The sequence below is a fragment of the Pocillopora verrucosa genome, chromosome 5 (assembly GCF_036669915.1).
Source record: "Pocillopora verrucosa isolate sample1 chromosome 5, ASM3666991v2, whole genome shotgun sequence".
NCBI lineage: Eukaryota > Metazoa > Cnidaria > Anthozoa > Scleractinia > Pocilloporidae > Pocillopora > Pocillopora verrucosa.
The window spans coordinates 272,489-298,005 of NC_089316.1; the positions used below are offsets into that span (position 1 = coordinate 272,489).

At 36.7% G+C, this 25,517-nt stretch overlaps 2 protein-coding genes and 1 pseudogene across 3 annotated transcripts; 1 reads left to right on the forward strand and 2 right to left on the reverse strand.

The window, feature by feature from the left end:
• Positions 1–610: 610 nt before the first annotated feature.
• Positions 611–4,644, reverse strand: LOC136281132 (uncharacterized; annotated as a pseudogene).
• LOC131790974 (glutamate receptor ionotropic, kainate 2) lies at positions 3,889–12,967 on the forward strand. Of its 2 annotated transcripts, none has more exons than XM_059108277.2 (16): positions 3,889–4,001; positions 5,760–5,856; positions 6,111–6,242; positions 6,337–6,576; positions 6,812–7,017; positions 7,158–7,205; positions 7,475–7,609; positions 8,060–8,191; positions 8,359–8,463; positions 8,845–8,964; positions 9,237–9,431; positions 9,744–10,104; positions 10,212–10,574; positions 10,881–11,051; positions 12,114–12,261; positions 12,487–12,967. In XM_059108277.2, the coding sequence occupies exons 2-16, from the start codon at positions 5,769–5,771 to the stop codon at positions 12,536–12,538; spliced, it is 2,496 nt and encodes an 831-aa protein (XP_058964260.1). In that variant the 5' UTR covers positions 3,889–4,001; positions 5,760–5,768; the 3' UTR covers positions 12,539–12,967. The 2 variants fall into 2 exon arrangements, with proteins under 2 accessions (XP_058964260.1, XP_066022961.1); XM_066166864.1 differs by having other exon boundaries at positions 7,161–7,205.
• A 7-nt stretch (positions 12,968–12,974) lies between these two features.
• On the reverse strand, positions 12,975–22,158 carry LOC131790924 (glutamate receptor 2). Its single transcript, XM_066167336.1, has 15 exons — positions 21,940–22,158; positions 20,092–20,223; positions 18,984–19,220; positions 18,643–18,839; positions 18,205–18,341; positions 17,942–18,110; positions 17,183–17,314; positions 16,962–17,066; positions 16,589–16,708; positions 15,943–16,134; positions 15,145–15,505; positions 14,412–14,774; positions 14,040–14,210; positions 13,693–13,834; positions 12,975–13,456 (listed from the first exon to the last, which is right to left on the reverse strand). The coding sequence occupies exons 1-15, from the start codon at positions 22,025–22,027 to the stop codon at positions 13,408–13,410; spliced, it is 2,595 nt and encodes an 864-aa protein (XP_066023433.1). The 5' UTR covers positions 22,028–22,158; the 3' UTR covers positions 12,975–13,407.
• Between the last annotated feature and the right edge of the window lie 3,359 nt (positions 22,159–25,517).

Sequence of the window (25,517 nt, forward strand, 5' to 3'; positions counted from 1 at the left end):
GCGATTGTCGCGTTCCTCAGCCTTGCGCTCTGCTTTTTGCCTTCAACAATGGGAAACGACAGCGATTTGACACCTGTATCTCACAGCTTGATAATCAAACACTTCGCGTTAGTCCTCAGCTCCCTCTTCAATCTGTTTGACTGGGGCACTCTTTGGTTTGCGTGACCGGGGTGTGGATGGTAGAGCGGAGAAAAAGGTCGTAGAGAGGCGGTTATGCTCATAGGCCGAGCTCATTTCAATGCGCACCCTGACAAACAGGTCATAAAATCGCGATTTGTCCACATGAGGACTGGAGTGGCCCATAATCTAAGTTATGTCAATGTGCATTCTGCAGCCTGGTATTAGGTAACTGAGTGAGCTGAAGTTTCTCCGTCCGTGAATAAAATTTCTCATATTTACAGAGATGCAAAATTCACCCCGCTGACCAAGCCAGCCCTGTTACTAGACTCATAATTTGATGAGACCCAGAAAGTAACTCAGAGTTTCTGACGTTACACTTGTAACTCGTAAGTCCTTTTATGTTTTTCATTTTGGTGAGCATTGTACCGGACACAGATAGACCATACTTTTCTTAGGATAGTTTGGTTTTATCAACTGATTTGACAAAGTAAATTGCAATTGGCCACTATAAAGAGCCGGTTTCTTAACATTACAGGCACATTACACCATGTGTTCGTGGTTGATTATTTTTGACTGAGACGAACACAATCTATGAAGTTTATAAATAAAGCTCTGAAAATTGCGTATCTAAATTACATCTCGGACTGAATATCTCGATTAAGTGAAATGAGATATTAATCGGTGCATTTGTGGTATTTTTTCGCCTCCATGAGTCGTTTGGAGCGTCTTTTTACGGAATTACTTTTGGCCGTTCTTTCTTAACGGCCTCCGGCCAAAAGTAATTTCGTAAAAAGTTTCTTTAGACGCTAGCCTACGAGCAGGAAGATTTGAGACGAGTCAAAAAAAAAAAAAAAAAAAACTAATAAGTCTCAATTGACTTTGCAAGTAAAATGATTCGGTAAGAATGCTCTCGACTTTGGAAGACATGACTTCCACAACTCCTCATTCAATTAATACGTTCTTGATAGTGTTCCACAGAAGTCACTAAAAAAAGGTCAATAAACAATTTCTTGGTGACTCCAAGTAACATCTGTGTTTGGTAGTAATAGGAATATTTCCTACTTAGCTTGATTTCCTCTCCATTTACTTCCAAACAAGTTCCATTGGTCGCAGCAAATTCTCGAATCGTCTTTTCCCTGTGAGCCCATGTTGTATTGAACTCAGCAATACCCTTCCCACAGCAGTTGCATCTTATCAATGCATCTGGACTGGCAACAAATGTAGGGTGTGTCAAATGACACTACCAGACCAGTTTCCTCAAGGTTCAATTTAGAATGTGCAGCACTCATTACTTTTCTATATCGTTCCCTTTCAACAAGTTCGTTTGCAAAACTCCACCTCATTGCCTTGGTTTGTGCTGTGGTTTTGTAATGAAGAATGTCAACCATAAGATTTTTGGCAGATTCTAAGTTTTTTACATGAAGGTCATCCTCATATTTTCTGATTACTTGTAGTTTGGTAGCTGTTATTACACCCTTTCTGTATTTGTTCTATTCCAGGGTCTTAGACAGCCATTTCGTAAGAGATGCAATTCGCTGTTGCAGTTCATTTGATAAAAACAACTGCCTGAAGAAATTTCTTATTTTTACCTCTACTGAACTATTTGGCCACTGCGCATGTATCATGGCAGCTTGATCTGAAATTGGCAAAGGCTCATCAAACGCTTGAACAGTTTCTCCGCTAGCTAACTCATTTATATCAGGTTCTGACTAGCTCTTGGGATAGCCGGAATTAAGAAGGATACCACATCTACCATTTGTTAGAGCTGCTAGGTGTTTCAATTCATCCTGGTCCAGTATCATGGGCTGTCTTTCTTCTATTGCATATATCCATATCCAGACCTAGTAACAGTGCACGGGAGGGACAAAGGAGTTGCCTTTGTGCGCCTTGGCTTTCTTTATTTGGATGTTTGATAATCTGCTGGCAGAGTAACGTTTCTTAGGCAAAGCTGAAGGTCTCCCCCAGGCCTGAGGTTTTCATGTGCATGTTTTGTTGTTTCCCTTTCTAACTTCTAGAGAAATATGGTACAAAAGTGCCCCACTTGTTTACACACTCCAGCTAACCTGTTAAAGAAATGAAAAAAAAAAAAACTTTGAGAAGTAAGTGCATGCCTATAGTTTTTAAGATGGTCCAATGTATTTGTAATCATATGACTATGCATCTCTTTTATGGCTATTAGCATATGTTCATATTAGCTGTAGCAAAATAAATGCCTTCATATAGACAAAAAGTATTGTCTGTTCTTGGCCTTCCTGTGATTTAACTATGCCTCAGAAAACAAATCAAATTATCAGAAGCATGTCACTGTGTTGATGGGAATGAAATGTTGCAAACTACAGGCTCTAAACACTATTATCATGACGTGAAATGTTTGTCAAGAGCCTTTTGCAAATTCTTAATGTATATATAGCAGAAACATAGGGATCCTTGCAAAGCGAAAGAGATTTTGCTTTTGAACTTCAACTAAAATTTGTGTACTTACCCAGCTACACACGAACATTCTCCTGTTACAACAGTACCTTCTTTGTTAGGAAGCACCTAAAGCTCGTATGGTGCATTATTTGTGCGTTCTTGCAGAATGACTTTACCACGGACAAAACAGTACCGGACATTATTACTAATATTGTGATATCAGTGACGTGTCCCGACTCCTCTAAACACGATCCTTTCAGGAGTGCTTTTGGGGCTCTATCGGCTAAACATTTCTCAACGTTTTCCTCGGTGGTATCAGGGAAATTCTCGTTTCCAATCGCTTAACCAGTTTGAAGTTTCTGTAGGGATGGTAGCTATATCAGTCCGTCTTCTAACGACAATTTTTCGGTTTTGCCTTGCCTCTTCCTTTCCTCTTCTTCAGCACGCGTAGGTAGGGTTTCCAAACCTAACGTAACCGCGCCAAAAACTTTTTCGGCCTGGCTTTTCTTGTCGCCAGAAAGATTAATATCCCTTTCTTTAAGAAATGTTTTTAAGTCCTCTACTTTGGGATTTCTTGAAATGTCTTCCACACTTCTACAGTTTTCTAAATATTGTGCCTTTGCGAAGGAAAACCAACATGCCCCTTGAGTGACCTGATACTGGCTCGGCCAATTCTAGCATTCATCTGCACGCCAGTATTAGCAAAATAGCGTATTTGCGTGGCGCACCTTTTTGTTAATTATCAACAAAAATACTTAAAGAATCGTTAGAGGGCTTTTACGAATTTGGGGAATATCCTTCAAATCCCATGTTCGTTGCCACTGAATGAAGAGAGGAAATCAGTATAGTCAGTGGGTTAAGTATTGGCATCTGATGTTTTGAAGCTTGAGGTAAAGAAAGGAAATCAGCTGCTTCACATACCTCATAGTGTTTGCTGCGGAGAACACAAAGTCATGCAGGTTAATTAGAGCTGGTAGTGCTCTTAAAGTAGAGACTGATAAACACTTTCACGGTTTCAATCATGGTTCAGTCTCCTATTTCTGCATATCTAACGTTTTTCAGCACCAGTCTAATGTTCTTGTGAAATTCCCCACAGCAAAACTTCCAATTTTTGGTGTTGAATTTTGTAGTGTTGGGTAACTCTTCTCTTGGGCGAAATTCGATACAAACTCGAAAAATTTGGGGGGGGGGAAAATTTAAGAGAATCAACGAACTGTGAAATAACAAGTTTTTGAAAGACCCTCTGAATATTTATCATGAAAGTTGTTAGATGCCCAACCTGGCTCTTAAATAATTTATCTACAATTTCCACTAGAGACTCAACTGACAGGTGTCTCTATATAAAGATTCCCGGCGCTCAAATTTAATTTGTATCAAACTTGTTTTTCAACTCTACGAAAGGCGCAAAATTTTTGTCGGAAGATCGGGTTCGATAAATAAGAGATCAATAAACCTAATGAAGATAACAGGTCAGTTTTGTTAATTTGTATGTTTTTATGTTTGAATTCAATGATGTAAGTCATAAGTGGATTTATTTGTTGAATAATAAGTTATCTTAAGTGTTTTACAATGGCTGCCGAGGGGTGGCAGGACGAAGAGTTTTGCGGATCGATGGATTTAGACTTGAAAAGTGCGAGAATTAATTGTGACAAATTAAACAGATTTATGGATTTTGAAATAGTGCCGATAGCGCTGGGGTTGGATTGACCAGAAATTCATACCTTGGATCTAAAATTAACTTCGCAAATTGGATTTTCGTCGGTCTTGGACGATATGGAGTCTATTCCAATAATTTCCCAAAAAAAAAGGTTTTCATGGAATTTGTCATCAAAATATCCTTGAAAGTGTGTAGAGTTTCGTCATTTTCATTTCCAGACATTTTAACGGGTCGCAGAGATATCGAACTCTGAACTTAACTACTGCATCCTTTGTCTCGTTCTGTAAAGATGAAAGTGTCACATATTGTGTTGTCCGCCAATGTCAAAGAAAAACAACCATTGTATTTACTGTGTTTATTACATTACGGATTTCAATGTTATTTGATAAATTTGCCCTCGTACTTGAAGCTAAACCGTAAAATTAGCAATTCTTATTTTGAGGACATACCACCATGCTCTTGTGACTATTTTCACGACAAACGTTTATTTGAGACCGACACATTTTAAGAAGACTTACAAGGAACATTTCTCTCAAGAATCAGACAAAGGAGCCTCCTCTCATAACGGAAAAATATTTTACTTTCTCAGTTAACCAGGGAATGATTTATTTAGTTTATTCATTATCATTAGCCCTCATTTTTATGGTGCAAGGAAAACATAATTTCTTGCTGTAATTAATTATTCATCATCAGGCGATAATTGCCTTAGACGAAATTAAAATTAGCTAAGATGGAATGAAATTTCAGACGGCGTGAACTCCACTAGTTCTATGTTTGTCATATGTTTTCAGTATATACAAGGATAAAAAAATATTGATGTGCGAAGAAATCCGGCGGCAAATATCAATTTTGCTAGATACGCTTTGTTTTTTTTAATTAATTTTTTGTTTTTATTTTGAACCAAAACATTTCTATTGCCCTGAAGACCTTTGTAAGATGTTTTCTTCAACTTATTAAAATGCCCGTTGTTTCTGCAGAAAAAGACTAGAATGACAAACTTCTTTATTTTAAGGAATTTTGCATCTTTCAAGATTCTGATAATTTAATTTTTTTTTTTATTGCTTAACTTAAAAATGGACATTTGTAATTATCTGGAACAATCTGGCAGAGATAAAAATAAGCTTTCAGCTCTCCTCGGGGGTTTGTCATAACAATCAGAGTACCTAACGGAGTAGTACTTTTGTGTTTTCAAGAAATAATCCTCATCTACTTTTGGCTTATCTTCCAAGAAATGCTTTTTGCGGTTTATTCGTCCAAATACATATTATTTTCTGGCCAAGTTAATCTATTTATGGCCCGAAAGGTAGAATATAATTCAATTGTTACTTCCTTGCTCAAAAGATATTCAAGACGAATCACTGGATAGCAACATTCAAGAGGCAATCCTTTACAAAACTTGAAAAGAGACAATATTTCTTATCTGTTTTATTAATCAATTTTTTGTTACTGATTTTAGTCTTTAGTGTTCTAACTGAACTATTGTTTTGGTATTGGTCATATCCATCTGTTTATTTATTTGTGTATTTACCTCCTTGTTTAACTTTTATCTATTCATTCTCTGATTATCTAGAACCCCAAGATGAAGACAAGAGCCATTCTCTTTGAGGTAGTCGTTATTGTGTCATTACTGCAAAGGATTTATGCAATAAAGAAGAACTTCGCTTGCGGTAAGTTATCATTATAGCTCATCATGGATTGTCAGTTGTATCTACCACAAAACAAACTATAAGATAAAGTATTCTTAGCAACCGATCCTCTAGGATTATATATACAATAATTTATTGTAATACCATATAGATCGTTATAAAAGGAACACCATCATAAAATTCTAAAAACAATCTCTAAACAGTTATCGAACGTGTTTAAAACACAATAAACTGAAGCTCATTTGCAGACCCTCTTTTTTATCCAATTTATACAGGATTTATTGTTGGTCATTTAGATGAGTTTCATGCAGTGAACTCAGTCTTCAACAACGCCTCCAGTTCAAGTAATGTTTCAGTGGTGTTAAAGAAATTTAACACTTCAGACGCTCTGAACCTATTTAATCAAGGTAGGAGAAAGTTTTATTTGTTAATCTTACCGATTATTCTAAGATATTTTTTTCATTCAAAGATATACGATGTTTGCAAACTCATTTATTTCAGCCACGACGATTTTCGAAAGCAACGTCATTACACTTATTGAGGGAAGTGAAGCAACGACGTCCGCATGCGCACTGTCGACGGTAACCGGTATTCCTCTCATTCGTCTCCGACATGATAGTGGACCGTTGGACCACTGTGAAAAAGCAATACAGATGTCAGCGGGATACAATGACTATGCGCGTGCAACACGTGACATAGTGAATACCTTTGGATGGAAAAACATTGTTCTTGTTTATGAAGGTAAACGAGGCTTCATTCACCGTTGTTTTAAGCACGAACAATCTAAATTATAGTGAACTCGTGAGCAAAAACTCTCATCACGATCAATCGTATATTCCTGGTGCTATTAAACATCAAATTCTTTACTTACGACCTGTATAAATAGTGTTTTCACCAAATATTCTAGTTTATGGCCCTGTCAGTCTCTAAGTGTTATAAATTCGTGACTGTCATTTTTGTGTGTATTGTTGTTTAGAGCGTCATGTGCACGAGGCTGGCTTTTTCGTCACCATCACCCAAAAATTACAGCTGACTGTGAATTTAGTTCAACTCTATGAGCAGGGACAGGATGAAGGACTAACAGCAGCGATACAATCAGCAGTAGAGCAAGTAAAGGACTTTGATGCTGAAATTGTTGTACTCTACATGGAAAATAAAAACATTCAGCTAATGCTACAACAGGTTATAAAATTCTCAAATTTTACTCTCTTTAGAATATCTTTCTTTCCCTATGCATTTTGACTCACCAAAGTGATTTATCAGAGGATAATTTTCAAAGCGAGAGCTTTATAATTTTGAAAACATCTTTTATTTTATCATAGAAGCCTTGCAACCACAGAAAGACATATATTTGGATTATCCAAGGACAGGTTTGATAAACGAAATTTTAAGACTTCAATACAAAATTTTACAGTCAATGAATACTGAAATCAAACACTGAATAGACAGATAGCGGAGGACAACGTAACCAAGAAGGGTAAACTGATCCCAACTCAGTGTAGCAAATAGAATTTTAAGCCCTGCAGTTCAATATACTACTTCAAATCCAAACAGCATTTGGCGGCAGATTTTAAATGAAAACCGTGTGGCCACGGTTAAATCAACCTAAATTTACGGGGTTTTATTCATTACTCTATAGGTGCAAATGCCTTTGAATTTAACCTGCTACCAATTTGCTGTGGTAGCTTTGAAGCTGTCGTACGATGACCACACAGTTAATGATCTTCTAAAGCATGTAGTTGGAAATTATTCGGCCAGCAGTTCCGTTGACAAGGCAGGTTTAATATGTAAATGTATATTTCATCTCTGCTTGCTGCTCCTATGGACAGACAGGACCCCACATATAGTCTTATCCCTCGCTAAGTGTAATATTCACGATTACAGACGCAGTTCTTTAAAACTTACTCATTTATTTGCTTTTATTACTAGATCCTATAAGGAACGACTCAAGAATACCATAGAATAGCAGCTTATCCATATGTAATGAATGTATACTACAGAAAAAAACAAAAGCAAACAAGAAAATCAGCATGTTTTCAACAAAAAGGATCTTGAATATTAGAGGGAATGACCATTGTCTTGCAGAAACTCGTTAGGTTCGGAGTATAGAGCGGGTCTCTCGTTACGGGTTGAACGACATTCAGTTTTCGTAGGTCATTCGTATCTGTTCTCCTTCCCAAACGTAACGAAGAAACTAATTTCGTTAACTTTCCTATCACGACAGCAATTGGCGGCAGTTAGTTATGATGCAGTCCAGACCATCAACAAAGCAGTAAATATAGAGCCTTGTTCATCAATCAACGGATCTGATATTGGTCCTGAAGCAACCAAAGCCATGTTAACATGCTTGAGGATGGTAAAGAATGTTTGGATTGTTTCTATTAGTCTTCTCAGTCACTTCTATGGCACAATTTAGAATCTATCTTAGTAGCATGAGAAGTATGTCAATTTACTTTTCAGAATCCAGGGAGAGCTTAATTCATCGATCTGAAATTTATCTATTCTATCATATCTCCAAAACAGGTCAGTCTCAATGGAACTACAGGATTTCTCCAATTTAACGAGCAAGGGGAACGTAAAAGAGTTGAACTGGAAATTTTAAATCTTCGTAACAATTCTTTTAAGAAAGTAGGTATCTCAAGCTTCAAATTAGATCCAATTTCTTTTTCTTTGTTTTGAGATGTTTGAAATGATTCGAATATTTAATTAATTTAGTTGACGCTTTGGGTGATTGAGACTTATCTCAACTTTCTCTTTCTGATTTTATAAAACGTAAAAGAAACAGGCACATTTAAAAAAAATTTGCGATCTCGACATAAAAGGCGACCTGAACGTCCTTGATGTTAGGGCCGAATGTATCAGCACAGCCGCTTGGGTGAAGCAATTTTCAAACAAAATCGCTCAGGCATCTCAAGGCATTTGGAGACGATTTCTTTCATTCCATCAAAGGATCTTCGACCAAGTTCACTTTATATCGTCTTTGTTGCGTTGTTTTTTCCCCTTTTTTAGATAGGTACCTGGAATTCATCTAAGGGCGCCGTGTTTTCTGGAAATATCCTACGTAACATGGATAACCCACTGTCAGAAACAACTTTAGAGGGGAGAAAGCTCAGGGCTGTTGGTTTACTGGTAATGAAACAGACTGAATTTGATTTATATTCATTATTTTCATATGATTAACAAATTAAGTCGTGTCAGTGGAATGGGAGACCAAGAAACCAAGAAGACCTCACGCTTGATTGAATGTTATTTGATTTGGAGACGTTTTTCTATCACAATATTAGTAATATGTTGGTGTCAAATCATGATCTTTAGGGTATCCTCGAATGCAAATTAGATCAATCTATGCCAGAGGTCGAAATTCTATTGTAAAGGTTCTGGCGCTGTTTCTCTAACCCTAGGACACTCCCTTTGTGATGAGGGTGAAAAATAAAAACGGCGGATTTTCTTACGAAGGATACTGCATTGATCTTCTGAATGAGCTGGCAAGAAACCTTAAATTTACGTATGAGCTCTACCTCTCTCCTGACGGCAAGTATGGTGCTGAAAATGAAGATGGAACTTGGAGTGGAACGATGAAGGAGATTGTAAACGAGGTAAGATTTCATAAATGATACTTTTCACTAAGTAAACAATGATATAAGAAAGAAATAATAGTCAGGATGCTGACCCTCAGCATTGTGTAAAGTCACTCTCTTGTGACAAAGATTTTACTGATCAGTGAAAGTGTTGTTAAACTGGATAGGTAGAAGGTCATGGGTATGCTACTGAACAGAGTGTAAGGTTTCTCTGATAATCCACGGAAATATGGCGGTGAAATAACTGGCTTATCGCTTAAAAGAAAGACTTTGTATAAGGAAACTGAGGAAATATTGCAATTCTAACCAGCTATTCTACTTTGTTCAAAGCGCGCCGATATAATCGTTGCAGCGCTCACTGTAACAGAACGTCGAGAGAAGGTAGTAGACTTCAGCGTACCTTACATGTATTACACTGAAGATATACTATTGAAAAAAACATCATCCAAGGAAAATTATGACCTGCTGCAGTTCATGAATCCGTTTGATAATCAAGTTTGGTTCGCTACCTTAGCTACCCTCGTGGTCATCTCTATTGCTGTGTTTGTAATAAATTACTACAGTCCTTATGGATTCAAAGATGAAAATGGCCGAGGAACATCAGAGGAGTTTAGTTTCTTCAACAGTGTATGGTTCGCTTTGGCCTGTATGTTGCAGCAAGGAGGAGATAATACACCAAAGAGCCTATCAGGTGGGGAAGTATACCAGAGTTTCTCGCTTGTTAGTGTTTATTATCTCCCTTGAATCATAATAATTTCATGCTGTAATAATTTGTGATGATGCTGCTTATTTCTTAAGGTCGTATCCTCGCTGGTTGCTATTGGTTTTGCATATTAATCTGGGTCTCAACATACACTGCCAATTTGGCCGCTTTCTTCACTGTAAAGAACGCCGAACATCCGATTAATAACCTAGAGGACATCGTGAAATCATCGTATTCGGTGGGAATACTCGACTCATCCAGCACTTCAGAGTTCTTCGAGACGAGCGGCTACGAAACACACAAAAAAATCTGGCACAAAATAAAATCGGAGGGTACCCTTGCTGAAAATACAGCGCAAGGTGTTGAGTGGGTGAGAGAGAAAGATGAGTTCGCGTTTATCACTGACGGGCCGTTTCTTCAACATATCGCCAACAAAAAACCCTGTGACCTGCAAGTTGGTAAATACTTAAGCTTAATTAATGGAAGCTACCTGGTAATGAGATTTATAACTTGATGCAAATCGTCTCCCTAAAAACTCGCCGCTTAAAGTGGAGTGGTGCTATTCTTTCCAAATTTATGTTAAATTTATAACAAAAGAAACGATAAGATAAGCTTATTCCAAAAATCCTGTTATTCGTACCCAAGACTTGTCATTTTGGTATCAGCTTAACTGAAATATTTATCAAAAAGACCGATATTTGATCTGATCATTTGATTAATAAATAATCACAATGAGTAACAGCTTAGGTTTATTTTTGTTTCAGTTCCAGGTCTAAGCACGTCGAAAGGACTTGCACTCGCCTTCCAAGCTAATGATCCACACGTAAATGACTTTACTCTGGCCATTTTGCGTCTGCACGAGAACGATTTTCTCACCAGCTTGCAAAGGAAGTGGTGGGATAGTACGAATAAATGTCCAGTCGAAGAAGAAACGTGTATGTAAAATTTTTTTTGAAGTGCTTTCTTCAGATACCTGTAGTAAGTCCTTAGAATGATTTGTTGCCTCGATGATGACTGTCTGCAGTCTATTTCCGTTAAATAAGCAGGAAATTGTTGCATGATCATAAAATAACCTTTAGTGATATCATCGTCATCATCATGGACATTATGATTGACCTGCTCCCATTTTGCTCCGAGCTTGTATGTCACCGCAGATTTTCATTTTCTTCAACGATCCTTCGGCCCCATGAACACTTTTTTCCACCAAGGTATTCCGCCGTTTAAGATTTGCTCTTGCTTTTTCCTTTTTGCATCTTCGTTTTTCATAGCAAAATATGCAGAAAAACTCTTTTTCCTGTCTGTTTCCGTCGTAGCCGTGTTCATTACACAAATTGCAGGTCTCGGCTTTGCTTTGTGCCGTGTCCCCGTCTTTAATCTCCAGTTGTCCTGTACTGCATATTAAACATATCAACGATTCTTCCAAAACAGATTCAGTTGTTAAATGGGAAGCTATCGCAGGTCTTTGTTGTCTGTTTGATCTTTCAGTAATAAGCGACATGACGGACCTCCTTGGAGCCACTTCCACCATAGCTTGCTTCGTTTTCAAACCTTTTTATTACTTAAGACGTTCGTCTTAAGTAAATTGAAGCAATAATGCTAAGAGTTCATAATTCTGGTTAACAACGGAGAAAGACTCCTGGGTTATTGTAGTTATCTGTAACGTCATAATATGATTAATGATGTGTATTATCTGTGACGTCAGGGTTAACTTCAAAGCGAGAAGCGTTCATCAGTACTTTTTAATCCTTAAGCTGACATGACAAGCGTCAACTGTTTAAAGTAGTTTATGAGACATAAGATTGACTGTTGCCGAATGAAACAATACAGCTTTAGTATTGCGCACTCAATGTTGGGGATGTTGAGAAAGTGGCCAATACGGCCCAGCGCGTGCAATCCTATACAAAACCATAATGAAAGCTGACGGGTCAACGTACAAAATCCGCTGCGCTATATGATATTCAGTTTGTACCAATCATGTTTCTTTATTTTTATTTTAGCTTTGTCTCGAAAAAGAATTGGTATTATGAGTATGCTGGGTGTGTACATTGTTTTAGCTGTTGGAATGATCATAGCATTCATGACACTTGTGGCGGAACTTTACTGGAAGAGAAAAGCTAAACAAGCGCTGGTAGACAAGCTGCACAGGTTTGTATGGAGTCATTCTAGGACATCTGAACTCGTGGTCGATGTTTTTCCTGAACGGGCAAGATTGCTTTGGTTGCTCAAAGTTACGTTTTACTGCGTGTTTGATAATGATTGTAGCAAAGATCAGCTAAGAGGATGAGTTGGATGCACAAGTTATGCTGTTTTTAACGCTGTTGAAAAACAAACTGATTTAATTCTTACATTTTTCTTTGATTATTTCCACAGGACAAAACTTCGTTCAGTGAAAATTCGCCCAGGACCTTCTGAGATAACATAATTGTACACATGTTTTTTGTTGTTGCTTCTACTTTAAATGAAAGTTATTCCTATTATAAATCTTAAGGTGGGTTGGGGTAGAAAATTAAATTAGGAGTTTGGATCAAAGGTTAGTTCAACTTGACGTTGATGAAGATTGTTACTATCTTATTGATGTTTGGAAATCTGACGTTTCGAGCTATAGCTACGCTATCGTCGTCCTGCTTTGTACATAACTGCGTGATTTTGTTAGCTTTCAGACTTGGACTGTGATGCCAGTTTAATGATTATCTATTGAGATCTAATAACTCTATCACGTTATATTCTAATTGTGAGGTTTGGAGTGGTACAATCTAACTTTGGCAGTTTAAAATTGAAGAAAAAAAACGAGATGAAACTTATCCAAATATGATATCACGAGTGATTGAAACTAACAATAAAGACAGCTAAAAGCACTATTAAAAACTGAATCCGTTTATTTTTTAAATTGTTTTCGTCTACATAATTGACTTTAAAATTTGGCGCGAGATTTAGCAACTTTCGCAAACTTTAAGAATAGTGAAGACTTATGGTAAAATAGTATGTCCACTGAATTTATTTAAAATGTTTTCTTGTATGGGTTTATTTCTGGACTATGAGCCACAATTTGACGAAAATTAAGCCCAAAACGACAGAAGCATATTGAGAAAACAATTTGCGAGAAAAACAAGGCAAACTGACTGAAACGAAAAAAAAGCCAAGGTGCTCAGGGAGGTTGTATGGTGAAGCACACTTCACAACTGCTTTGATGACATCATGTATTTGTCACGATCCTTGCCTTGAAATGGTTTGCTTATTCATTCACTCTCCTTGAAACTAAGCCACGTGCAGGCTTTGATTGGTCGGCTTAGACTAATCAGGATGTGCGATTTGGTTGACTTCAATGGAACGATCTTCTGGTCTGGAAAAGGAAAAAAGGACGAGGGAAAAGTATTAACAACTTTTACTTATCGAAGAGAGGAACTTCTCTTTTTACCAGGAAGAGCAAGATGACAAGTGTAAAACCGCAAAATTAGGTGCTGACCACAAATGATTATGTTTTCATATCCTCGTTAAATTCTTAAGCAGATCATGCATGTATAGTTGATATCATTCTGCCAAGCAGAGTCTTGTTTTGTTCCAATAACTCTGACCAACCTTTGGGTTATTATCTTGCGCTCTTTCATTCTTGTCCAAAAGATCTCTGCAGTCAGCGCCATCAATGCTAAAATTAATCCGACACTCATAACGACATACACTCCCAGCATGCTTCTGAGATCAATTCGCTTTCGAGTCAAAGCTGAAAGAAAGAAAACATATTGTGGAAGGAGCTCCAACTACAGAGTTTTATAAAGTGAAAAATGAAGAAATAATGATGGTTTATCGGATTCGTGAAAACTTACTGGGCCAAAACCTAAGAACCAGATAGTATGTTGGATGATGGAGAACTAACATAATTTGGATATTAAAAGCTATTCTCGTGCAGAAGGAATTGAAATCCTTACTTGTATCCTGCTTTTTAGGACATTCATCTTTGTATTCCCACCATTCCCTTTTTAAACTGTCAAGGAATTCGTTTTCGTGAAGATGTAGAATAGCCAATGTGACGTCATCAACATCTGTACTATTTGCTTGAAAAGCAAACGCAAGTCCGAGGGCTGTACTCAGGCCTGGAACTGAGACCAAAACAAATCAGAACGAATTTAAACTTAAGGATTTTTCAATCGGTGGAGGGTGTCAGGGTTTGCCAGGATGGGATCAAAAGATGACAACTGGTTAACATAGGTTAGAGAAAAGTTATTTTATCTTAATGAAGAAATCAGGACTGTTTAGAGAAATGGTAAATGGTTCTCTGTGCGTTTCTCATCTCCACTGACCTGTGGTGACGTCACAAGGCAGCTGTTGTGCGGCGTGTTTAAGAACAGGCCCATCAGAAATAAACACAAACTGGTCTCTGTCTCGCACCATTTGAATTCCTTCCGCTGTGCTCTGGACAAAACTCCCCGCTGTTACCATTCTATTCCAAATCTTTTCATGCGTTACATACTGACTTGTCCTGAATGCCTCATAAGTACTTCCTGACTCAATGACAGCTACTTGATAGGTGGACCTTACGATGTCCTCTAGATTATTAATCGGATTATCATTATCTTTCACAACAAGAAAAGCAGCCAGGTTGGCAGTGTATGTTGAGATCATTATGAGTATGCAGAACCAGTAGCATCCAGTCAGAATCCGACCTAAGGAGGATATTGAGCAAAAAAAGGATTGCTTTGTTGAAGATATCATGAGATATCTTCATATAATACCCGTGCCCAATAATTTTTTACTATCTGAACAAGCTCGAGTGGCCTCGATCCTATAATGAATTCGATCAATGGGCTGTAAGAATATCGAGTGAAAGGAAAAGTATACAAACTTTATTTCATTTTGGAGCCCCAAAAAAGGAGAGTTGTGTTGCAATCATGAAGAGTCATATTGAACCCAAACACTTCTTTTAATTTCTGGTGAGAAATTGGATTCCTGACCTAAAATGCCGGATTGGCTCTCCTCACTTAGCATGCATGACCTTTTATTACTACGGGTGGTTTTTAGTATGTAAGCTTCCACCTGATGAGCTTTTCGGTGTGTTATCTCCTCCTTGCTGCAGCATGCAGGCTAAAGCAAACCACACACTGTTGAAGAAGTTAAACTCCTCTGATGTTCCTCGGCCATTTTCGTCTTTGCACCCATAAGGACTGAAGTAATTTATCACAAATACAGCAACAGAGATGATGACCAGGCTGGCGAGAGTAGCAAACCAGACCTGAATGTCAAAAGGACTCATGAACTGAAGCAAATCAACTTTTCCACTGTGAGGTGATTTCTTGACCAGTATTTTTCTTGAGTAGTACATGTAAGGAATGCTGAAGTCCACAATTTTCTCTCGACTTTCAGTTACGGTAAGAGATGCAACGGCGATGTCAGCACGCTTAAGAGAAAGACAAATGACTGCATCATTTTTTTTTGTAATCTTAATTTGAGATGACTTTCTGAATTCACTTAAGCTGTTTGTATTCATGAAAGAGAGTGGTGACCTGCTAGTTGTCAGAGCACTGTGGAATCCACATCTTAAATCATGAGGTCAAAATCAATGAAAAGTCATCGTTTTGTATTCGTAGACCATACCTGTGAACAGTCAAGAGACACGGCCAAATGCGTTTTTTCTGCAATTTCTACAATTGCAGCCCACCTGGATGGATTCCTATCTAAGTTGTATATCAACCGTAGGTCTAAATGTTACTTATTTCATGTAATTGTGAGCTCTGTTGGTGTGGGCCTTACGATGGAGTACAAGAAATAATTTTAACTGACATTTACCAGTAGCGCGTATTTGAAATATATTACCTTACCAACTATATATATTACCTTACCAACTAACTCGCCAATCATACCGTTCCATGTTCCATTCTCCAACTCGGCACCATACATCCCGTCTGGGGAGAGATAGATCTCATAGGTAAACTTGAGATTCTTGGCCAGTTCATCGAGAAGGTCGATGCAGTATCCCTTATAATGTGGAATAGTGCCGTCCTCATTCTTCATTATAAACGGTGCATTCTGTCTCAAAATTAAAGTAAACAGATACTGTATGATCAAAACGCATTTTTATTTCTTCGTGTTCAGCTAATTTGTTTGATTTTCGAGTATTACTATTATCTGTCTGACCCATTCGTTAGTATCAGCGTTCTACTTTTTTTAGCAAGTGTTTCAATTTTTGCTGCGTAATGCATAAAGGTTTTTTTTTTGCTATTTTTGCATCACGGCTTCAAAAATTGTGAACCATGGTAGTGCTTTCCTTTCTCCTCGGTCCATTCCTCCTTACATTCATCTCTTACTTCGCTTCTTTGCTTTTGGAAACGTTATACATTACTTTCTTTCTTCTTAATTTATATCTTTCGCTTAAATTAAATAAAGTGTTATTCATCCTTACACTGGGGTCTCGTTTATGGTAGATTCCACAGTTAAGGTCTGTAAAAAAAATTTACATATACTTTGTCATGGACATACTTACCTCCACCACAACGACCCTAAGCTTTTTCCCTTCCAGTCTCCTTCCGCTCAATGGGTTTCCATCATTACGTAACACATTCCCAAAAACCACGGCACCATGAGATGAATTCCATGTCCCTATCTAAAGATCAGTTATCTCTAAGCATTTCAAAATGGCTATACATAGACTCGTCAAATAGATAGGGATTTAATCTTCGTCAGACCCGTTCAATGCAATCTTTTTTCTGAAAATTCATGGCATCTGATAAAAAGATAACTATCAAGTTTGCCACGTAGCCCTCTGTGGTATGAGGTTTCAAAGCTGTTAATCTTTTCAATAACACTGGTTTGATCGCAATTAGAATGATTATCAAGATAATAACAATTTTACCTACCGTTGTCAAAGAATCATTTTGAAGATTCAAAATTTCTAAACTAATTCCTCTTCTCTCCCCGTACTCATCAAAATAAACAGGTCCTGTTTTGCCTTCAAATTTGACCTGTTTGCAATTGAAATAAAATGACACACAACATCAAAATTTTTCGATCAAAAAAAGTACAATTAGGATCATTTTAATCAAGGTAGAAATGACAAGAGAATCATTTGATAGCTTACGTTTTTCAAGCAACTCAACATTTTATGTGCTTCGTTAAAACCAAAGGAGGAGCTATTTACTGACAAACACTCTTCCCTGCTGAGAGCCTGATGGATAATTTGGGATGTGTCCTGCAGGAGTGCATCTTGGTCCTTAGGGCAAAATGGTAAAATGTTAAAGGGGTCATGACATAAGTAATAAGAAGTCTCTGAGTGTATTTTCATATACCAAGAGGTTTTGATTAGATCCACGCTCACTTTCTTGAAGCGGTTATCAGGTTTGAGAAAGAATTAAAAAAGGGTTAGACTTATTTCTTGAAACAGGTTATTATCCGTTGGGTGGCTAATTAAGGTTGCTCCAGGATTGGTAAAGTCCTGACAAAGCTGAACTGAACGGCGTCTTTAAGACCATTACAAAATCTTATGGAGAAGTTGGATAATTGTATTTATTATATAGATATCAATGAAATACCAAGCGAGCATTCGTGCGAAAACATAGTATTTTCACAAGTGAAGATGTTTAAGTTATATCACTGGTTATGCTATTGGGTAGTTGTTCTACTTAAAAAAAAAATTAAGGTGAAATGATTTAGTATTTCATTGATCTTTATATAATAAATAGAATATTTTACATGGTCTCCAGATGATACGAAATTTCTCGACTCTTTTCATGCTGAAAAATATTTCACATTTTTCAACCCTCAAGAGAAATCTCGCATCTCAGAATGGCTATTTATTATCGTCTATATGTATTAGGGCTCTCTGATTTGCCTGACTTACCGTGGTGTTAGTATTATTGCCTTTGACGACATTTTCTTCTTCATAGTAGGAGGGAAGTTTTAATGCAAAAACAATGTTATTCCCTTCAGAGGTCAGGTGTAATGGTATCTGAGATCCACAAATAACAGCAAAATTGAAAAAAAAATCAGCCAAAACAGTAGCGAAGGAATTAACATTTTTGTACCATAATATGAGCAGTTAAGCTCAAACTAGCTTACGTGTAATTTATGGTTGAACGATTTTTTTCTGGTCTTTATAAGGACGTCAGAAAGTTGGCATTTGATATACACGAGAGAACCTTTCCCCTTCTAAGATTCTTTGGTGGCGAAAAATTTATTAATTGAATAACCTCTCCTTGAAGTATCCACTTGTACACATTTGTGCATTGACAAGTTCTTTGCTGAAAAAGAAAAAAGATGTTTGTTGCCGATGTGAGCGTTTAAACAATAACGAGATGCATCAATTCATACTTGAATGAAGGAAAAGACACAGCAGACATATAATTTAACAATCAAATTAATTGGCTGTGAAGTAATCATTTCTTTGAGTGTACTTTTTCGTTTAAAAAAAAGTCTTCATTAATCAGAGGCCAAGGGACGAGGAGTCAGCTCTTAGCATTCCGAAATTATTCATTATCACACAGGAAAAAAGTTCATTGAAATGGCGCATAGAAACCAAAGACAATAAAATAAGAATAGCACCTGATTAAGTATTATCTCAATGTTCTCTTTTTTGATGTAAAGTAAAATGACTTCTGCTTCCAGGTTGTAAATTTCATCCATCGCGTTGAATACTGCATTTTCATTATTAGCCTCCGTGGAAAAATGAACTAACTTTATAGCGAGATTTAATCTCTTGGTTATGGTGGTGAAAAAAGCTGCTTTGTAGGAGTAATCCTCTGAAACAGACAAGAAGATTCATACACGTAATTATGTGCTCATGCTTAAAAATGTAGCCAAGACAATCAACAGAAAAGTTTGAACATTTTAAGAAGTTCGTCTGTCTTATGCTAGACAGCGCGAACGACAAAAGTTTTGTTTACCATCAAATAAAACTGCAATACTTTCCCAGTGAAACATGTTTATCAGAGCGAGCGTGGCAGTTGCAATGTCTTTGTATCCAGCTGACATCTGAATCACTTTTTCACACTGGTCAGAGACTTTGTTATCATGGAGACGAATAAGCGGAATTCCAGTCACTGTAGACAATGCGCATGTGGAGATCTTGTCTTCACTTCCTTCCACGAGCGCAATAACGTTTTCATCACGAAGTAATGAAGCTATGATAGAAATAACTTTTTTGTTGATACAGCTTGAAAAGTTCAACTGATATTTAAGATGAATAAAGGGGTAAGTTTCTAAAGAAACTATGGTACTGCGTCGGTGGGAGAGTATAGCAGGTAATTTAGTGCTAACAACTGGGTTGAAACGTAAATTAGCCACCGTAAAGGGTAAAAAAGTTGACGTTTCGAGCGTTAGCCCTTCGTCAATCGCTCTGACGAAGGGCTAACGCTCGAAACGTCAGCTTTTTTACCCTTTACGGTGGCTAATTTATGTTTTCAACCCAGTTGTTGGCACTAAACTACCCGATATTTAAGATGTTTTAATAAAATTACCACGATACAAGAACAGGATTACCTAAAGTATTGAGGATAACAAAACAATATTCTTTGGTTTGGTAAAATTGAAAAACAACTTCTTCACAATCAGATTGCGACTCGATGATGAGCAAAGTATTTGAGCCATGTTGTTAAATAATTCTTGAGATTCTTGAATATGAATATTCAAACTACATTTTTCCTTCCCGCAACGGGCGTGCGTGAGCTGACTGATTACCCAATCATATTCAGAGACTATTAACTTGATATTGAAATCGACTAGGACACTTTTCAGATTTTAGTTTAAGGTTTCGAAAGTTTTGACGCTTGTTTTTGTTGGGAGTTTGAAACTTATCGAAGGCTTCAATTACAACCAAAAGTAGTATATAATTTAATACGTTTAATACACCTTTTTGGTCAAAGAATGGACTCTAGCCTCTTCAGCAGAAAAAAAGGTGTTACACTTACTTTTCTTACTTTCCTTTTCCTCTTCAGCAGAAAAAAAGGTGTTACACTTACTTTTCTACCATCTTGTAATTAGGTACAACATTACCTTTACTGAATAGATTTATCTTGTCTGAGATATTGAACTGTTTGAAGATTACTGATACATTATTTAGTTTGTTCGTTTTGTTTCCAGCCAAAGTCAAAGCGTCATACTCTTCAGGATAACCATTAACTAAACCTGAATTACGAAAAAGAAAAAAGGAAGGTCAGAGAGAAAGAAAGAAACTTGGAAAGAAAAATTCTCCTCTAAGATGAATAAATATATGTTATTTGCCGGCTGGGAGGTCCGTATGGTGAAAAACTGTGACCGAGGTCTTGAAAATACTACCCGAGGTCGTTGGCCGAGGGCAGCATTTTCAAGACCGAGGTCACAGTTTTTTTACCATACGGATCGACCCTTAGCCGGTAAATAACATATTTATGTTTTTTAAACTTGGCGAAATTTTTTCTGAAAGATCCCGAATGATTTAGGGCTGTAAATACGGCAAGACCTTCCATAAACTGAAAAATTTTTGAGCGAGTAAATGGTAGTTAATTAACAAATAGATTCCAAGTTGCCGTGCGTCTGTTCAGATGACGTCAAAATGTGGTAAGAACAAAATAGTGGTACACAAGGCGCAGCCGAGTGTGTCACTGATGTTCTTACCACATTTTGACGTCCTCTATGATCTATTACTGAACAGACGCTCGGCAACTTGGAATCTATTTGTTTTATATAATAAAGAATTAAAAAAAGTTTTAATGATGACGTCATCTATACGTCTGTCCTCCATTAGATCATAAGTGAGAACCAATCAGAATGCGTGCATAACTGAGCTTATTATATAAAATAGAGGTGATGCAAATTAAAGAGAGGTGTCTCACCGAAAAATTTTCATTTGCGTAACGATAAAGTTAATTTAAAAGGCTTCCAAACAAACTTTGAAACATTATTTTTACAAGTGTCTGTCACAATCTGACACCTGTCAATTAGAGAGCGCGTAAGAAAAAAAAAGCGTAAGAACATTTGAAAAATAACGGAACTCGTTTGGCAAGGACTGTCACGACAATGTTTTCTTCAAAAACAGTCAATGATCTAACGGAAAAGTATTATTCACTCTTATCGACGATTCATTCATGTACGAAGATTTACCTCTGTTCGTTAAGTAAACAGCGAGGAAAGTAATTGTGAGTAAATTCAAATTTTTTATTTTGAAGTAGTGATAATTTGCTGGTTTGTTTTCTGCAATGTCGTGTATAAATCTGGTCTTTCCTCCACAAGAACTAAATTCGAATGGCACACTCCAACGAGACACGAGGGGATTTAATGGGGCCTTTTCTCAATAAATTCCTTCAGTTTCTGTTGAGCGTATATTTGTTGTAGAACTGCTCGCTCTTTCACCACGAACAAATTGTTTGAGAAAATTCAGATATTAAATGAGTGAAAGTTCCATCTTTCAGTTTAACTGTAACCTAATACCTCACGTTTTAACTTTCTAGGTATTTTTTATGAACGCTTAAAATTAATTGCAGACGGTTTTTAGGTCCTTGTCAAGCAACGTAATGATACTATTGCTTATACAAATTCATTCTGAAACCAATATTTTTCTGTCAACCAAAGTGATTTGAGAGAAGGAAAAGAGAGGATTCATAAGTTATTTATCGGACCGACGTGTTTTCTTAAAAGTACCACCCAGCCGGAAAACGAGATATATTTATGAAAAATGGCAACGAATGTTGGGATGTACTCGGCGACTCACGAAAGCGTTACCGTGACCCGTGGGCAGAGATAGGAAAATACTGACCGGGTAAAGAACCAATCGGATTGCAGGATTCGTTACCGTGCCCTCCAAAAAAAAATAATGAGAAAGTATGTGGTTTTGGGGTGGAAACAAACTGCCCATTTTTCGCTTACCGCATGTAAATTTTCTGAGTGTCGTAGATAGCCTGGGCACAAATGGGAGAAGGAAAACCAGCACTATACCTATGGCTGTTCTTTCCATCTTATTATCTGCAAAAAAGTATATTAGCACAGGTTAATGAGATAAATGTTCATTTCTATGTAATATTTTGCGGTACATGTACATTTATCAACCACAGTAACGTCCTATATGACTTGCGGTTTGAGTCCAGTTCATCCTCAGTAGTTGGCCGCTAACACATGCAAACGACGAGAGAAGAACATTGTTTATATCCCACTTTTGTTGCACCATTTCTCAGTTTTTCATGGATTGGATGTACCAAAAATATTATGGAAATCAAGTTGAACGGTATCGAAGACGAAAATTGATTTGATAAGGTAATTGTTGATATTTTAGACTGACAGAGACTTTGGTTAACTCGGCAGCATTTCTTTTTCTGAACACTTAAGTACAAACCTTTTTATTCAATTTCAGTTACAACTAAGGCAAAGAGGTGAAGACCCGCCTGAATTCGAGTTGTGTAGAATTTACTTATTTACTCAAAGCAGCTGAAATTTCTAACTCTTATTACTTTCCTTCAAGCAGATGAATTGTATTATTGTTTGGTAAAACACAGTCAATTGTAATATCTATATTATACCTTCCTCAAATTATTTTTCTCTTGATTACTTAAAGACAGTTTCTGTTTCACATGTAGTGAATCTGTAAATTTTAAGCTAATGAAGGCAAAGCAGCGCTAAGCAGAAGTGAGGAAGTAAAAGTGGAGTTGGCCAAAATTCTGCTTTAAGATGCCTTTTAAAAACATAAATTTGACACGTCTCTACTGACGCAGTAGCATTTTACATACTCAAATTAATTCGATACTACGTAAAAAAAAACTTTGTTAATATAACTTACCTGTTTTGTTACTGGATCATATTCAAACATTAGGAGCTCTGTGATCTACAAAAATCTCATGTAAATAACACTGAAAAGAATCAACATTTGCCAGGTCCCTTAAGTCATAGAATCTTTCAGAACGAATATACCACTCACTATATTTCAAACCACGGAGCCAATTTATCTTAACAACTGCGTAACAATAAGCCTCGGTAAGGTTCTATGCCATTTAGAATTTCAAATTTGGAAGAAAAATACTTTAAAAATAGAAAAATACGAGTCAGCAAATTTTTTATACGCCATATGAAAATGTTACCACGCAAAATGTGCGTCGTCAAATTCTGTAAAAATTACATTTCTTTCTATTTGCTTGCAGCGAACGCTTTACAAAAACTGACATCTTGCCAATTTTGACAAAACAGAGCTGGCAAGAATATGCATTATTTTGACTAAGTCTTCATGCAGGATGCACCAAAAATAATCCTACACCATAATTTTATCCTTAATGAATAACAACTCGGATATTTTGTAAGATGAGAACTTTCCAAAATCAATTCATATTTTGTTCAGGTACTCATTCTCATAGCAATGATTTCAGAAACTGTTTGATAGTTTCTTTTGAAATCTATTTGCAATTAAATTACACTTGTTAAATATTTATTATTTCAATTGGTAACTGGTTGCCTAACGGTATGTGGTATGAGTATTCACAAATAATCTCACGTGACCGCTAATAGTCGTCAGCGGGCCACGAGTTGAGGGTGAAAGGAAAATAAAACCTTGCAATAACCAGAAACACGCAGCTACTTCATGAGCTGGCGGGTAAGAATTGTAAATTCACAACAGTGTATCTATAAATTTAAAAAGATTTCCTCAGATTCTAATTGCGAGGACTCAGCCTTAAAAAATGGTCACTTTGATTATTTGCCAACATTAACGCAGGTTATAATTTAGATTCGGTGTTAATATCATGAACTCTTCATTGAATTCGTTCAGTTATTAGTTGGTATTTTTGTAACATCATGAAAAATGAACTAATATCGAGAAACATAAGACTATCCTAATTCTTTATAGTGTTGCACCCATATCCGGATCTAAAAAAGACAAAACCAAAAAAACAACCGCGATAATAGAATTGACAGCTTTTTGAATACCACGCTCTCAAAATCTATCTTTACTTTGCACTTACTTCCTGCAAATCCCATTAAAATAGAAATATCTTTAATTTCCCGACTATCTTTCTTTAAGTCATTCTGTAAGACAAAAATTGTTTTACCTAGCATCAGAAACATGATTAATGTTATAGAATTTGAGTGTTAAATTTTCTCCTTGTTATGCAGATTTCCTTGTTTTGGTTTGGAACTTATTAGAATTGCTTTTCAAGTGATTATTTATTAATTGATATGCAATTTTAAATAAGCCATGAATCCCAAGCAGGAGTTGATTGTATTCTTACTATGTACGTAAGTTTCCCACAAGAATCCAGTTACTGACTTTTTATCTTTGTCTTTTTTTTGCCTACAATCCCTCATCGAAAAAAAAAAAACCTTTTATATTCCGAGTTTTACCTTGTCGGAGTCTAACTTTATTTGACATTACTTTTTACACCCGCAACGTTATTTGGCTGAGACAGATCCAGTCAGAGCAATTTAAGCAATCAAATTTTCAGTTTCAAAAGTGTTAAGATGCTGTTTACTGAAAAAAAGAGAAAAGATGTATGTATTTAAGACCTTAGGAAAATCGTCTGAAAAAAGGGACAAACTCATCAATAAAAAGCAAGAGCTCGAAAATCAGAAAAATATTCTTCTGAAGGGTTCTGAGTTCAATTATACTGACAGTCTAATTCGGCCATATACCCAAAGGAGTAATTTATCTGCACTTGACACCTAGAACAAGCATCTAGTTTATCAATAAAAAGCACATGTCAGGCAAGCGAATAATTGGAAACGATGGATAACAAAACCTCTTGTATACTACCTCTTTTTGGCTGTATATCCTCGATGATCGGATTAGTCGTGGTTACCATCCTGCTGTTTCTATTTTAGGTCTATCATAAAAGCTTAAAATTGAAGAGACTAGGTAAATGCATGCAAACAGCAGTGGCACCAATAGTTTCCAGGGAGACGAGAAACTCATTTTAAAAATTTCGTTTCGAATATCCTGTTCCTAAAATGGCCATCGAGACGAAATATTCTCAGAAGTTGGCTTTGGGAAGATTAAGTTAAGACTCTAGTGTTAGGAATTCTTTGAAAACAAATTATTTGAGTTAAATTTGTGACTTATTGTGATACTCACGGCAATGACGGAGTTACAATGGTCAAAATAAAGTACAAAGCATTTGTTAAGTTCTCAATGGGCGTCCAGGTCACTTCAGTAATATCGTTCAAAAAACAGCTTTAGCATTAAATGGAAACAGACCCCAAAGGCCATACAAACAAAGTAGTATAGTGAGAATGGAAGTCATTTGAACTAAGACTAGTATTTTTTTTTTCTAGCTGTGATAACTGTGATATTCTGTTTGTAACACTTTTTTTGCGAGGTGAAAAACTCAGGTCCGAGACACCGATTGGCACTTAGATGGATTGACTTATGCAGCGTCTGATGCAGTGGCCATAGTTAAATTAATAATTACTGTACTCTACAACCAAAAGTAAGTTATCCCTAAGATTTGTGTCTACATTGCCAATGACAT